The 15,774-nt window shown below is 44.6% G+C and overlaps 1 protein-coding gene across 1 annotated transcript in view; it reads right to left on the bottom strand.

Annotated features, from left to right (window-relative positions):
- Positions 1–15,774, bottom strand: part of NALF1 (NALCN channel auxiliary factor 1) — a 1,210,912-nt gene that overhangs the window by 66,592 nt on the left and 1,128,546 nt on the right. The window contains exon 2 of the mRNA XM_085620533.1: positions 13,382–13,553. Coding sequence (XP_085476659.1) covers positions 13,382–13,553 — 172 coding nt within the window. The remainder of the gene's footprint in view (positions 1–13,381; positions 13,554–15,774) is intronic.

The following is a 15,774-nucleotide window of genomic DNA, read 5'->3' on the forward strand; positions in this document are numbered from 1 at the left end:
CATTGATGAATCTGTGGTTTCTGATGATGGCTGCAAGCGGAGCCATATGCATGTTAAAGAAGGTGGGGCTCAGGGAGGATCCCTGAGGCCCCCAGCAGCTGATCTCTGTGGGTTCTGAGTAGATCAGTGGAATTCTGACCCTCTGTGTTTGGCAGGTGAGGCTAGTAGTAAATCCATTCTAGGGCTTTGTTGTGGAGGGTGGCATCTTGGAGTGTTGCACAGAGAGTGTGGTGGGAGATGGTGCTAAAGACAGCCGAGAGGTCTAGGAGGATGAGTGCTGCAGTTTCGCCTCGGTCAAGGAGGGTGCGGATATCATCTGTAGGGGCGAGAAGAGTGGTCTTGGTGCTGTGGTTTATTCTGGACCTGATTGGTAGAAGGTCCAGGATGTGGTTCATTTGGATGAACTCAGGGAACTTGAGCGTTGGTGGCCTTCTCAATGACTTTGGCTGGGAAGGTGAGCAGAGAGATGGGTCTGTATTTATTGAGGTTCATTGGGTCAGCAGAGGGTTTTTTCAGCAGGGTGTTGATCTCTTCTTGTCTCCAGTCTTCAGGGAAGGTGGTGGACTCAATGGAGCCGTTGATGGTGCAGCAGAGTTCAGGGGCGATGGAGGTGCCTGCTCTGTTGAAGTTGTGGTGGGGGCAAGGATCTGAGGGGACTCTAGAGTGGATGCTCTTTTTGATCCTGCGGATGTCATCAGAGGTGAGGTTGGTCGAGTTCAGCAGGGTCTGCTGTGGTCCAGAGTCACTGGGTGCGGTGGTTGTGGGAGGGTGGGTCTAGGGTTGCCAAGTTGCCGTAGATCTCCTTCATCTTGCAGTGGAAGAAGGTGGTCTTGAGATGGGGGATTGTCTGCTGTCTCCATACTGGGTTTGGTGAATTCTTTGACTACGGTGAAGAGTATTTTGCTGTTGTGTGCGTTGCCATTGATGCGTTCCTGTATGGCTGTTTTCTTTGTTGTTCTAATGAGGTGGTAGTGCTCAGTGATGGTGGTTTTGAAAGTTGCATCTCTGCCAAGGTCTTGCTGCTCCTCCATCTTTTCTCGAGCCATCTGCAAGTGCACCTCAACTCTTGGAGAGTGGAAGAGAACCAGCTGGCTTTCTTGGAAGGGCTGTTTGCCTGAGAGCTTCCTGATGGGAGCCAGTGTGTTGATGCAGTTGGCTATCTAAAGATCGAGGTTGTGTGCGGAGGTGTTGGTGTCTGTGGATGTCAGTGGTGAGGTTTTGCTGAAGGAGGTGGTGAGCTGGTCGAAAGTGACCTTGTTCCAGGTTGTGTGAGGAAAGCGGTGGTGTACAGTGGGTTTGGTGAAGGAGAAGCGGAAGCAGTGGTGGAGAGTCCAGTGTAGCTCGGAGGTGTGACTGACGGAGATGTTGTTGCTTGCAGAGAAAATGGGGTTGAGTGTGTGTCCTGCTGAGGGGGTTGGAGAGGTAACCACTTGTTTGATTCTGATGGTAATGAGGTTCTACAGTAGGGATGAGGTGTTGTGGCCGTCGAGGTTGTCCAGGTGGAAATCAAGGTCGCCGAGGAGGATGTAGTCTGTTGAGGTGAGAGCGTGGTGAGCGATTAAGTCTGCTATTGCTTTGTTGAAGGGTGGTGGTGTCTGGGAGGTCTGTAGATGAGGGTGGTGTTTGGGTTAGTCTGGATCTGGAAGTGGAGGGGTTCCATGTCGGGTGAGCGGTCATTGGAGCAGGTTGTAAATACAGAGGGTGTTTTGTGTATGCTGGCAATGCCTCCGCCCGGCTGGTTGTCACGGTCCTTGTGGATGATTTTGTAGCAGTCAGGGATGGCGGTTGGGATGTCTAGGGCTGAGGTGGGGTTCATCCATGTTTCTGTGAAGAAGGCAATGTCAGATTTACAGGGTGTGTCTTTTTAGGGAGTGGGTGTTGAGTAGAATGTAGCTGAGTTGGTCAGGTCTGGTTCTTGCGGGTAGTGCTGTCAGTGGGTATGGGGTGCGGAGGCATGAGAAGGCACTGTTGCAGCAGGTGAACGGGCCTTGTGTGTCCTTTGGTGATGTGAGGTGATGTAAGGTGGCAGGCGATGGAATGTCCAGGGTTGAGTGCATGAAGGGTGCTGATGTGGTAGCTGTGGTGGCCTCAGGAACCTGGGTCTGTAGCACTGGGCACAGTCGAGGCGCAGATGGGCTGGCCTCTGGCACACCAATAAGTAGTGTTGGGGAGGCAGGAGGGCTTGTCTTCTGGAAGGTGGGTGCCAGGAAACAGCGCTGGAAGGAGTTGGGACCGTGGGGAACTAGCTGCGGCAAGGACGGGAAGGGGAGAGGAATAAAAAGCGAACCAGAATAAAAGTAAGAACAGAGCAGAATTGAAACTAGACAGGAAAAAGAGGCAGAAAAAAGACATAAAACAGCAATAAGAGAAAGAGAAAAAGAAAAGAAACAACATGAGAAAGGGGTGGGCCGAACGGAATGAGCAACAGCGACGGCAGGAAGGGGAGAGGAATGAAAAAGTGAACTGCACAGGAAAAAGAGACAGAAAAAAAAGACAGAAAAAGGCAAGAAAAGAAAAAGAAAAGAAACAACAGCAGACAGAGAGAAGAGCTCACCACTGGCCACAAGGGATGAGGCACAGGCGGGAGCCTGCGGGAGGATGGAGGGCTTCAAACTCAGGACCTAGGGCACAGGAGGGCAGACCACTACTAGTTGGAGCTGTACATATAGAGGAGCAACGCACACTGACAAGGTCAGTGAGGCCCTTTCTCACTGGGCAGCTGCCACCATTATGTAGTGTCGGGGAGGCGGGAGGGCTGGTCAGCTGGGAGGCGGGAGGTGGGAAACAGTGCTGGAAGGGGGCAGGATACAGACAGTGATGAAGGGCGGGAAGGGGAGAGGAACAAAAAACAAACCAGAAGTAAAGAAAAGACACAACAGCAGACAGAGGGCTGCTTAGTGGAAGGAACAACAAATGCTGACAAGGTCACAGTTCCGGTTGGGGAAGTTTAAAGTGCGCATGTCAGGCTGGCAGTTGCAAGACAACCAGACAAAGTGACATGTGCACTTTAAACTGAAGGGCCCACCACTCCTCCCTGCTGCCAATCAGCAGCAATGGCCCGCCTTCAGACTTGGCTCAGCAGAAAGCATGAAAATTAAAATGGCAATGCATTCATTTTAGTACCATTTTATTTTTCACTTTTGCTGGGCTCGCAGCAGGTGGCCAACACTTCTACACCCTAATAGGGGACTGCCAATGGTGCCATGTACTCTAATACAAGCAAGGAAAATGGGTCACCTAACCACAGATTCTTATAAAACAGCAACCATAATTGAGGTCCAAATCACCCTCCAAACTCCCAGCCTCTGGACTACTGCGACTGCTGCACTATTGATAGCCAACGTCCTGACTAAAACTAACAATAACAGCCAAGAAAGAAAACAGTCTGAAGCAACTCAAGGGAATGCATGCCATGGCAACCCAGCTCCTGTGCATTCTGACTATAAGAATGAAAACGCACGTGCACCTTAAAAGTCCACCTGCTGGCAGCTTTAGAAAATACATAACACAGAGAATAGGCATAGAATCAAAAATACAGTTTCTCGCTAGTAAACCTAGAGCTACAGTTTGGCACCACATAAATACGTGATTACAATATGACTGTTGTTGTGGTGGCTAAAAACTATAGGGCATATTATCAAGACAGGCGATAAAATTATCGCCACTTTAGTGGCAGAAAACTGCCGCTAAAACGTGATGTGAAGGACATCTAACCTGAGCTTTAATTGGAATTCCATAGGGCATATTATCAAGCCCATTATCGCCGTTTTAGCGATAATTTTATCGCCTGTCTTGATAATATGCCCCTATGTTTTGTAGCTGCAAATCTGTCTTTAGGCACAGCTAACCTTTTACAGTCACAGTGCATCACCAAAAAATGAGACGTGATTTCACCATGCGATATATTGGCTCATCTGTTAAAATGTGAACAAAACTGGAAGTTTTATATTTAAGAAATATTCATTTTGTAGAACCTTAAGGATTGAGGAAAGAAAAACAAAGCTGGGCAGAGGGGTGGTCCTAGGACACAAATATAATGTGATGTATGAAGAATACGAAAACAAATTCAAACCATGAAAGCGAGAAAGATTTGTTGCAAATATATATGTGGATGTTCCCTCCAAAAAAAAAATGATTTCCACTGTTCCAAAGTGGTCTCCTAAAGAATAAGGAGAGACTGGGTTGGACAGATTTTGAAACCCTACATTATTTAACCCCTTGCATGCATCGGACGTGCAGGAGCTGGACGACGCATAAGTGCTCATGTGCGTCAGACGGCTCCTGCACGTCCGATGCCATGGCACAGGAAATCCCTCTGGTGCGGGCACCAGAGGGATTCCCTTTACCCCCCAACAGCCTCAGGAGCTGGGGAAGGCCCCCCCGGTTTCCCTGAAATAATGATCAGCGTGCACGTCACGCTGACGTAATTTCAGTGAAACCGAAACTGAAATGAGCCTCATTTCAGTTTTGCTTTCTAGAAAGACGGGAGTGGTATCGTTGGAAAGGGGAGAATCTCCTCTTTCCAATACTACCCCTCCCCAGTAGATCCCTGCTTGGGGATTCACCCACTAGACACCAGGGAGGGGGGAGTGGCCCCTTGGGCAAGGGCCTTTGCGCCCCCCAGAATTATTGGCAACGTTTAGTCTTTCTGCCCCCCCTGGGGGGTAGATGGGACAGAAGCCCTCAATCTGCCCCCCGTGGGGGCAGAATACCCTCTAGACGCCAGGGATTTTTTTGGGGCAATTTTACTTAGGGTGGGGGCTGCCCAAAACGGCCCACCCCCCACCAAAATAAGCCCCCAATCTGCCCCCCTGGGGGGCAGATAGCCCACAAGACGACAGGGATATTTATGGGAAATTTTACTTAGAGTGGGGGCTGCCAATGCCCCCATCCCCCTACCAAAATTGCTGCCTTTTTGCCACCCCTGGGGTGGGGGGTCAAAAAGCCCACTATGCCCCCACCCCCAAAAAAATCTACAGTCTTTTTGACCCTCCTGGGGGTCACATGGAGGAAGTAGCCCCCAATCAGCTCCCCCGGGGGCAGAAAGCCCACTAGAAACCAGGGATTTTTTTTGTGGGGGTGGGGCTGCCCAAAATGGGCATGACAATACCCCAACCTCCCAGAGAAATTCCGATTAGGGGGGCAGATGGGGGAAGTGGCCCATGATCTGCCCCCCGGGGGTGGCAGAAAGCCCACTAGGGGCAAGTATTTACGCTGGCTTTTTTTATACATGGGGGTGGGAGCTACCCAGAATGGACATACCAATACCCCACGCTCCCAGAGAAATTACGATCTTTCTGCCCCCGAGGGGGGCAGATGGGGGCAGTGGCCCATGATCTGCCCCCCAGGGGTGGCAGAAAGCCCACTAGGCGCCAGCGATTATGCTGGCTTTTTTTATGCATGGGGGTGTAGGCTACCCAGAATGGGCATACCAATGCCCCCATCCCCAATATCAATAGCCACAGTCTTTCTGCCCCCCTTGGGGGCATATCGGGACAGCCCCCCCTTCCAATTTCTCCCCCAGGGCGGCAGAAAGCCCACAAGGTACAGACTTTTTTTTAGCAATGTGAAGTACCATTTTTCTCTGAAGACTTTGGGGAATTTGGAGTGAGTGGAATTTTCTGGATCCACGCAGATTCCAAAACTTTCTGCCACAGAAATGTGAGGAATATGTGTTTTTTGGACAAAATTCGAGGTTTGCAAGGGATTCTGGGTAACATAACCTGGTGAGAGCTAGTCAAGTCACCCCATCCTGGATTTCCCTGGGTGTCTAGTTTTCAAAAATGTATAGGTTTGCTAGATTTCCCTAGGTGCCAACAGAGCTAAGGTTCACAATCTATAGCTAGGCACTTTGCAAAAAAAGGTCCGATTTCACTTTGAAAATGTGGTGTGTCCACGTTGCGTGTCGGGCCATTTCCTGTTGTGGGCACTAGGCCTACCCACACACGTGAGGTGCCATTTTTCTCGGAAGACTTTGGGAAATGCGGGGGGGGTGGAACTTTGTGGATCCACGCAGATTCCAGAACTTTCCACCACAGAAATTTGTTTTTTTGGACAAAATTGGGGGTTTGCAAGGGATCCTGGTAAACAGAACCTGGAGAGAGCCAGACAAGTCACCCCATCCTGGATTCCCTTGGGTGTCTAGTTTTAAAAAATGTATAGGTTTGCTAGGTGCCGACAGAGCTAAGGTTCAAATTCTACTGCTAGGCACCTTGCAAAAAAAGGGTCAGTTTTCACTGTAAAAGTAAAGTGTGTCCACGTTGCATTTTGAGCCGCGGGCACTAGGCCTACCCACACAAGTGAGGTAGCATTTTTATTGGGAGACTTAGGGTAACACAGAATTGTGGAGCAACTGTTTATACCTATTGACTTTCGATGCATTTCTGCCTTCCAAATGAAAGACAATGTGTAAAAAAAAAAGTCACTTGAAAAGTGTTCTAGAATTCTCATGCTAGTATGGGTACTCACAATTTCAGAAATGTGCAAATATCTACTGTTTCTAAACTCTATATTTTGTTCCAATTTGAGAAATACATAGGTATCTTTCATACTGATTTTTCCATGTATATATTTTCTCAAATTATTTACTATATACCCGATACATAACAAAAAAACATTGCAAGACGCTGCTCAGGTATTGGCTCCGGGTTCGTCGGGATCTTGGTCCTATATATCCCCACAACCAGAAAGGTCCAGCGGATGTAACAATATATTGCTTTCAAACAGCTGTCATAATTAGAAGAAGTTACAGGTGAAAACGTTGGCACAAATGGCTGTTATTTTCAACTAATTTTCAATTTTTCCTATATTCAACTGTTAGTTTCTATAAAAAAACCTTAAAGGATCTACACAAATGACCCTTTGCCGAATTCAGAATTTTGTCTACGTTTTTAAAATGTATAGCTTTCCAGGATCCATTATTGCTTTCATACCCATTTCTACCATTAACTGGAAGAAGGTTGAAAGCACAATAGATTGCAAAAATAGGCTATGTCCCAGTAAAATGCCAAAACTGTGTAGAAAATGTTGGTTTTCTGACAAAAGTCTGCTTGTCTATAAAAACTGGGAAATTGTGATTCAGCCCAACAAACCATTTGTGGATACCATTTGCAGGGGAAAAAAACAGATGCTTTCATTTGCAGCACTTTTTCAAATTTTTCCCCCAAAAACCCAAATTTAGCTGTATTTTGGCTAATTTTTGGGTCCCCTCCAGGGGAATCCACAAACCCTGGGTACATTTAGAATCCCCATGATGTTGGAAGAAAAGAACGCAAATTTGGCGGGGATACCTTATGTGGTCAAAAGGTTACAGGGGCCTAATTGCAAACGACCTCAAATAGCCAAAAAAAGGCTTAGCACAGGGGGGGTGGGGGAGGCCTAGCAGCAAAGGGGTTAAGCATGTATGTAAACATTGAGCAGGTGACTTTAAACTTTATTCTATCTCAGACTGTAAGCCAGAGTAGCGATTTTCTGCAGCGATGCAAGGTCCCTGGCACGCAGACCTGCAACCATCTGGGTTGGGGCCTTGTGAACCCTCTGTACAAGGCTGATTTGCATGGCAGCAAGTTTAACATACATGTAGTTGAAATAAACCATTCTTCAGTTAATAACTTCCGCTAACAGTAAAGACTAAGCTCTGATATAGTATAGGTTTAAGTCTAACCTATCGCAAAACCAATCTGTTTTTGAGGATCATCTAAAGATCGAAAGTGAAAAATAAGCTCTTTACCTTATGGATGTTCCTAAATTTTTGGCCAAAGAGAGCTGGAATTATATGAGGATAGTGATGAGGCTACATCTCCATTTGACCCCCCAAAAATGACCTTAATATTTGAACTGTCTAGCATGGCATGATTGGCTAAAACACAATATGCTCAAATTTAATGATGATACATTACCGTTGGATGCTATTAATTTATTATTACGCCCACTAGATTAATTTTGAACCAAGAAGGCACAAGCACTGCTGGATGGCATTGATCAGCCCTGATGACAACTTCAGAATAAGCCAGTGCACACTTCAGGCCACATGCCTGAATTAGTCTTTTCCCATCACTTGGAGGTAAGTATCCTTACTGCTCAGCCAGAGTCTTGGGTCTAGCTTACATTGATCAAGTTGATGATTACCAATACTCAAGTGAATCATACATCAAAGTTCACACCCTACAAGAACACACACAAGTTAGTTCAAGAATGTCAAAGTGATAACAGCCCACAGAGGCAACCATCAAATTGCTAATTTGGGCATTCTGTATGGCTATAATCTGTGCACTTGAGGCAACCATGCAAAGTAAGAAAAAGATTGCGGAAAAGCTGCAACTGAATGGTTTGGGCAACCATTTTCAAAATTAAATGGCAGGGCATAATTTTCCAGCTGGGACAATCGTGTAAGATGACACAAAAATAATTCTCATGTAAGACATTTCTAACAATCAACTAAATTATCTTTTTACATTTTTCAGAGAATTGAATGATGCAGAATCTCAAGATATGCTCCCAATTCTATCACAGGGATTCTACAAGTATATAGCAACACATTTCACATTGAAAATTGAAAACAGTAATCCTCATGTTCATGGAAATCAGGCACCTTACTCCTCTAGGAGCCTATAAAATACCACAGTAATTTCAAGTAACATTAAAACCTCTGGGCAATAGGTGTAGTGCTCCTGAATTTCCCAAGTTGCCCAAAGCTCTGCTGAGTAGCCTGCGGCCGGTGCAATTAAATGTCAGCACACAGAATACCCAGGCTGGCAGACTTAAATCCACCTAATGCCTCTTTAATCCACTACAAGACACTCCTAAATCCTTTATCTCACTTTTGCAGGTTCCTGCTTTCCCCCTTTGTGATGATTTTTCCTTCTGCTTTATGTATTTACCCCCTTCTTGCATTCAGTAAATAGGTGATGCAGAAAGATAAGTGTTGGTCCTCAAAAATAAGTGCCAGTGGCCCCCACTGGCAATCACCGGCACAAATTAGGCACTGTTTTCACCATTTTAGTGAAAAATATGGTAATGATGCATACAGTAAATAGTGCATCCTGCAGCATCGCTATTAATAGGTGTAGTATTGAGGTATTTTGTTTGGGTGCTCGAGAGGGAGAAACAAATTTTAAAACAGTATTTGAATAGCATACTATAAAAGATAGCATATAAAAGGATCATAAGGAGATCACAGAAATTCAAATGTGCAAAAATAATGGAAAAAAAACGAAATATGTAAGCCAAACTGAACCATATTCAATTTAACGAGAATCAATTTGATCAACAAAATTGTATTTCAAAAACCATAAAGAGCTAAAAACACAAAATGAAGGGATGGCTCCATAGATCACATGTCACACCTCATAAATGATAAAGATGGTAAAAATTTCAAATGGCTACTTTTTTGCCAATGTAATAAAACCCAAAATCAATGGATAGTGAATTGATAATTGAAAATACGGTGATCCAAAATTTGAGAACACAAATTTGATTGTATGTTGAGATAACCTAATAGTAAATAAGTTAACAAGTAAATAGTTCTAGTTATGGACATTTCAAAAAGGCTGACGGTAAACAGGGTGGCATTTGTATGGGAGTGTGACTACTATTTAATAGCTGAAGAATCATAGCATTAGCTTGCTGTTTATTGCTATGAAGTGACTTTATGCCTAGAGTGACTAGTATCTGAGAGATGGGAGTCAAAGGGGAATTATCAGTAGTGTTCATGATATTTGTGCTATCAAAAATAATTGCTGCAGTAGAGGGTACTAGTAGCTTGAGGAAGAAATGAACAAATAGGCTAAAAAACAAAGAGACAGCAAGAGACAACGAGTCGTCCAGATCCCAAAAATAGAGTACTTGTCAGGATGTCTTTTATCGAGCCCTACCCACTAGACATGGTCAAATTATTATTTGTGTAATTTGTGGATATAATTTTAACATATTCAACAAATTGTGACCAATTTGTCAAGCTGACCCTATGAAAGGGCAAACATTGTATCCACACATTTTAATTTGCTAACCACAGATTGAGCTGTTTTCCTTTAGTGTTGTCATAGGTTTGGAGACAAGAAATAAATGTTCTCCTTAAGCAATTGTTTTTTTAAGGAATCGGTCATTTATTTTAAAATGATCTATTTGTTTTCATCAAAAATATTTTTACTTTTGCTCAGGACCAACTTGTTTTTATGATATTTTGAGCCAGACTGTTTGCCAATACAGTGCATGTTTCTGGTGGACTAGATACGACAAACATACCTAAGGTGAACGCTAACAGATTTTATGTGCTTGCAAACAAAAGAAACCAAGCGGCTCTGGTACACATCATTATGAATGCAATAATACATCATTCCTTAAAAATGCTTGTGCAAATATTGAAAGCTACCACAGAATTATTACATTTAGCATCAGCATTCAATTTCTTTTTTCTTCAAGGATGATTTTGTTTTTTGATCTTCTAATTAAATGACGTTTTATATCATTAGTTTGTGAGATACGGTAAGTAATTGAAGAAGAAGCTGTCAGGACTTGCTGGACAGTCGCAATGTGTAGACAACATATGAGATTAAGATAAAGTGATGTGTAATGTACATGCATGTATTGATACCGATGCCTTGACTGGGTGAAATGTTATCACAAACAACGGTTGTTCCTGTATACTGTTGCATAACAGTCAATAAAACAGATTTGAACAAAAAAAAATGAATAGCACAAGGTAAGCATTTCTGCAATTCAGACTTCACACGTATCATCCTGTAACAAAACTCAGATCAGGAGTGACCCTTCTTCTGCCCATCATACGCTACATAAGGCCTTCTATGAATGGGGCATCCTTTTAGGTACAGACCACCAGTCCTTGAAGCTCCAACGCAAAACAGGTAAGAAACCTCACAAATCTCCTAAAGCTCTGAAAGCAATCAGTACATGGCTGTTCTTCCCCTATGAGCCTCACCTTGCCACCACAAGTGAACAAGTGGCTTGGTATAAAAGATCATTCTATGATAGCACCTACACCAGATAAATCACCCCCTTGGTATGGAGCAATGGGATATACCAACCATTCATATTCTGAAAGATCACCAATAGGAGGCGGGTATTAATAAGACTGATAGGGAACTTTGCCCCACAACACACAATCCTTCACACCACACGTAGATCACACAGCAAATTTGCACTTTACTAACGATGTATACAAGACTAGCTTGTGGCAAACTAGCAATGGAAAGCACCGTGTTTTGGGCAACTCTAGTGTAGCAACATGCTATATAAATGGTAGAGACGAAATGATGCATTGATATTTCTCCAAGGAGTAAAGCGTCTCTTACTTGAAGACTTCAAGTTGGCAATTTAATCCCTAGATTTATCAACACTGGACTATGGCAACTGCCAGCTGAGAGAAGTCATAAAGGTCTACCCAGCACCACTCAAAGCCATTCTACATTCTGCAAAAAGGTTGGTCACAGAAGAAAGGAAAAATGACCATACCAATCCCCTTCTGGCCACCTTCAAGTGTTCTCCTCTAAAAGTAAAACACTTTCTTAAAATTGGCAGCAACAAAGAACTATGGGGCAAATTTACAAGCCCCTTATGCCAGATTTGCGCCGCCGTTGCACACTTTTGTGACGCAGCGGCGGCGCAAAGCCAGCGCCATGCTGCGGGCTATTTACAACATGACGCATCTAGGGAGATGCGCCACGTTGTAAAGCACTGTGCCACATGTGGGCATTCCTGCACGGGGGGGGGCGTTCTGGTGTAGGAATGCCTCCGAACAGTGGCTGATTGAAATATACAAGATTTCACTCAGTCACTTTTACGGCCATGCTCCGTCAAAACCCTGCGCCTGCTTGAAGCAGGCGTAAGGATTGACGCAGCATGTTAGGGATAGGGGCACCCGAGCCTTGCTGGAGCTGCGTCGTGCTTGTGATGCAACTCCAGCAATGTGCCGCCTTTCCGCGGGGGGATGTGACACGCATCTGCCCATCTGTGCGCCACGGTGCGCCGCATTGTAAATGCGGCGCATTAGTGGTGGCGCATGGGTGGGCAGATGCCTCCCAACTCTTCTGGTGCATCCCTGCTGATTAGCAGAGTTGCGCCAGAAGTAGTAAATCTTCCCCAATGTACCGAAACCACAATCTTCTTGTCAGTGAAATGACCATCTGGGGTGGGGATTGTGCTGAATTCTCAAACTCTTCTGCAAGAAACACCTGCTTTAAAAAAAGACAAATCACTAAAGCTGTCCCTTTTGGCAGCACACCAAGTGTAATGATCGCCATTTCACCAGCCATCAGGACAATCATATCCAAGGAACAAGACTACAAGGGTTGCTGGTCCAACAACATTTCACCCTAGGAAGGGATGGCTTGAACATGTACCTTGGTTTGATCAGGTTCTCAAATGATCTGAATTTGTTGCCTCTAGTTGGCTTGGCTACGTGTATAAACTTCAGTTCTGAATTCATATCCACTAGAACTTCCATTTCTTGTACAAATTGGTATTGAAAACTTTGTGCCCTTGACCTTTCTTTGCTGGTAAAAGAAACATATGGATTTGTGCTATAAATTCTAAAAAATACTATGTTACTCATATGGTTATAAGTATATTGCAAGTCGCTGAGAAATTTTGCTACCAAATGTACGAATGAAGCTGGAGGCCTTTATCCAATCAACTCTGAGTCGACATGCATATGTTCTTTAGAGTATAACAGCGAGTATATTATTCCTTATAATACATAGTTTAAATCTTAACTGGGTGTGTTCATTGGTGTTGTACGTGATTTGGGGGCATATCATCAAGGAGGCGATATAAAATTATCGCCGCTTTTGCGTTCGATTACGGACGAAAATTGGCGATAATTGTATCGCCTTATCAGCAAGGTCACGCTATCGCGTGAATCCTTCCATTAGCTCCCTTTCCCGTAACGCCCACCTTTGCATCTCTAATGAGATGCAAAGTGGGCGTTCCGTCCCAAAATAACTGGAGAAATGTCGCTAACCGACATTTCTCCAATTATCAATGGGCACGCTAACAGGCATAGCGATAAGAAAAGTAGCGCTAACCTTGGTTATCGCTACTTTCCTTACACCTGCTTAAGTCTGCCCTGCCCTATCAACAAGTTATCGCCAAACTTTGTGAGATTATCGCTGGATTAATCTCACATTTGGCAGTTAGCGCTTGGAATTTTATCGCTTTTGAGATAAGCGTTGCTGATAGCACGCTATCTCAGCGATAAAATTCCACGTTACCCGCCGATAATTATCCTAGTGCTAAGTGCGCTTAGCGATAATTATCGCCGGTCCTTGATGATATGCCCCTTAGTTCCCCTCTACACATGTTACCTGATACTACGTGATTACCAGTCAATGAGCAGTATTTAGAGAGTAAACCAATTGCTCTTTACCTGTACAGATGAAACTCGATAGACCGCCGTAGACAACGTCATCGTTGTCTGGTAGTATAAACGGACACCTTGTCTGTACCTCCAAACAATATTGCTTGCAAGGAATTTTGCTACTGCAGTCAAGTTGTGTGACTTCAAAATACTGGGAACACAGCCAGGCTTTGTAGACAGTCTGCAAAGAGAATGAGAAGGAGAAATGAGCTGCGATCAAACCGTATCGGTTAAAGGACATGCTTGCCCAGCCTACAAACACATCATGCACAAACAAACATTAAAGCAGAACCTCTTAACAGCTACATAAATACGTGTTTGCCGTCTTTGTAAAGTATTAAAGTGAAAGCCCCGGGATTTAGAATAGCTTACAAATGGAAAGCGCATATTTTAAACATAAACGAATAGAGCAATGGCTCTGCGATGTAGATAGCGGGCACATATGTTTTCTTCTTGAAAAAAAGGAAGACGCAGATCTCTATTTGGAACAGCAGGTGGCAGTATTCACCCAATAATGATTTATATTGCTAATTTATTGCATCATTTACGTTATGCTTGGACACGTAAAGGAGTCATAAGATTTCTAAATAAACTGAATACATACACAGACTTCTTAACCATATTGTACGCCCTTACTACGAAGAACACCACGGGCCCGCAAAGCAGCAAATTAGAGTCAGGCTGAATACAAAGTGATATTTCCCCTAAAGGTGACCTCACAGAATAAAAAAATCTGTGTTCAGCGCCATCCCCTGCTGCCTAAACACGGATATAATTCAGACGTGTGATGTGATAGAAAATCCAAGCGAGCAACAGGGACCTCTGGCACTTGGGAAACGCCTCGGTGACTAAGGCCCCGAGCAATCTGACGTTGCTTCAGGTTTTCATTAGTCTGATTGGCGGCACAATATCGACTGGTGAAGGCTGTGATTATGGAGGTTATTGCTGGGTGAGAAGTGCCTTTCACTGCTCAGGGTTCATTCAGAAATAATCGCGTGGATCAGTCACAATATTTCTATCTTTCCCTGGGTGATAAGCAGCAGGTGCCGACTTGCCTTTGTTTCCATGAAAGGAAAGAATTTCCCAGCACCGGTAAAAAAAAAAATTCATCCCAATTAAAAAGTTCACATTAATCATTGAAAGGTGTAATTTGTCTCAGTGTTCTCGTTTGCTTCATTTTTTCAGATGCTATTCAAGGTAGGCACATTGCGTTTTCTGTACTGGTGTTAATATTAGAGTAGGTTAACTCTACATAACTGTATTCCTACGCAAATGATTATAACACACATAGAGCGTATATTTGTGACTCATTTGTCAGGATACCACAGATAGGGTTGCTAGGCAATAAAATGAAAACATACCCACTGCTCTTGGAGGTCTGATATCTACATTACAGTGCTTCTTGAGTATTACAAAAATAGGAGTAGCGTGCGTTAAGCTGAAATCGTTAACTTAAAAAACTACGGGGCATATTTATGAGGGAGTGGCAGAGCGCGACGTTAGACACCTTGGCTTAACCCAGCACTCCACCACTTCCAAAAGCAGGGCCAGGCTGGCCGTAGAGGGCACAAGGCGTTTCCCCGGCGGGCCTCCACGGTGGGGTCGGTTCTGGGCCCCTGTGGGGCCATTTTTGTTACCGGGGGAGCCGGCAATATCATCCTGTGTAAAAAAATTGGCCGAAACCGGACCTAGTAAACAGTTCGGCCGCACTCCCCCTCCGGGGAGGGGGGGGGGGGGGGGGCGGTCGAGGAGTTTGCCAGGGCTGGTTTCGGTTCCCAGTCTGGACCTGAGCAGGGCTGCACCGTATTTACAAGGATACTGTGCAGCCCTGCGTTTCCACCTGCACTGGCGCTAATTTTAGCTGCCTAGCCCTAATTTTAGCTGCCTAGTGCCAACACAGACACCCTTGCACCATAGTGCAAGGGTGCCTGCGTTGTAGGGGAAGATTGTTTATGTGCAGTAATGAGTCCCTTCCTGCACATAAACAATCTGAAATGGCATTTTGAAACTTCTATGTGTGCTGTTTAATGCAGCACACATAGAAGTTGCAAAACAGCATTTTTTTATTGATTGTTTATGTGCAGGAAGGGTCAATTTCCTGCACATAAACAATCAATGGCCTTTTGCTGTTTCTATGTGTGCACAACGCAGCACACATAGAAACAGCAAAAACGAGGAGAAATGCATTCCTCCTCATTGCGCCTGTTTAAGACCAGGGGGCATATTTACAAGGGAAATGGCGGAGTGAGGTGTTAGTTTTCCTGGCTTAAAGGGGGCCTTATTTACAAGGCAGCGTTAAGCCACGTTGAGTGGCTTAGCGCTGCCTTGTAAGAAAGGCGAAACCCCTATCACCGCATGTTGTAAAAAGTGACGTCCCCGCGGGGACAGGGGCTTCTAAATAT

The sequence above is a fragment of the Triturus cristatus genome, chromosome 8 (genome assembly GCF_964204655.1).
Source record: "Triturus cristatus chromosome 8, aTriCri1.1, whole genome shotgun sequence".
In the NCBI taxonomy this organism is placed as follows: Eukaryota; Metazoa; Chordata; class Amphibia; order Caudata; family Salamandridae; genus Triturus; species Triturus cristatus.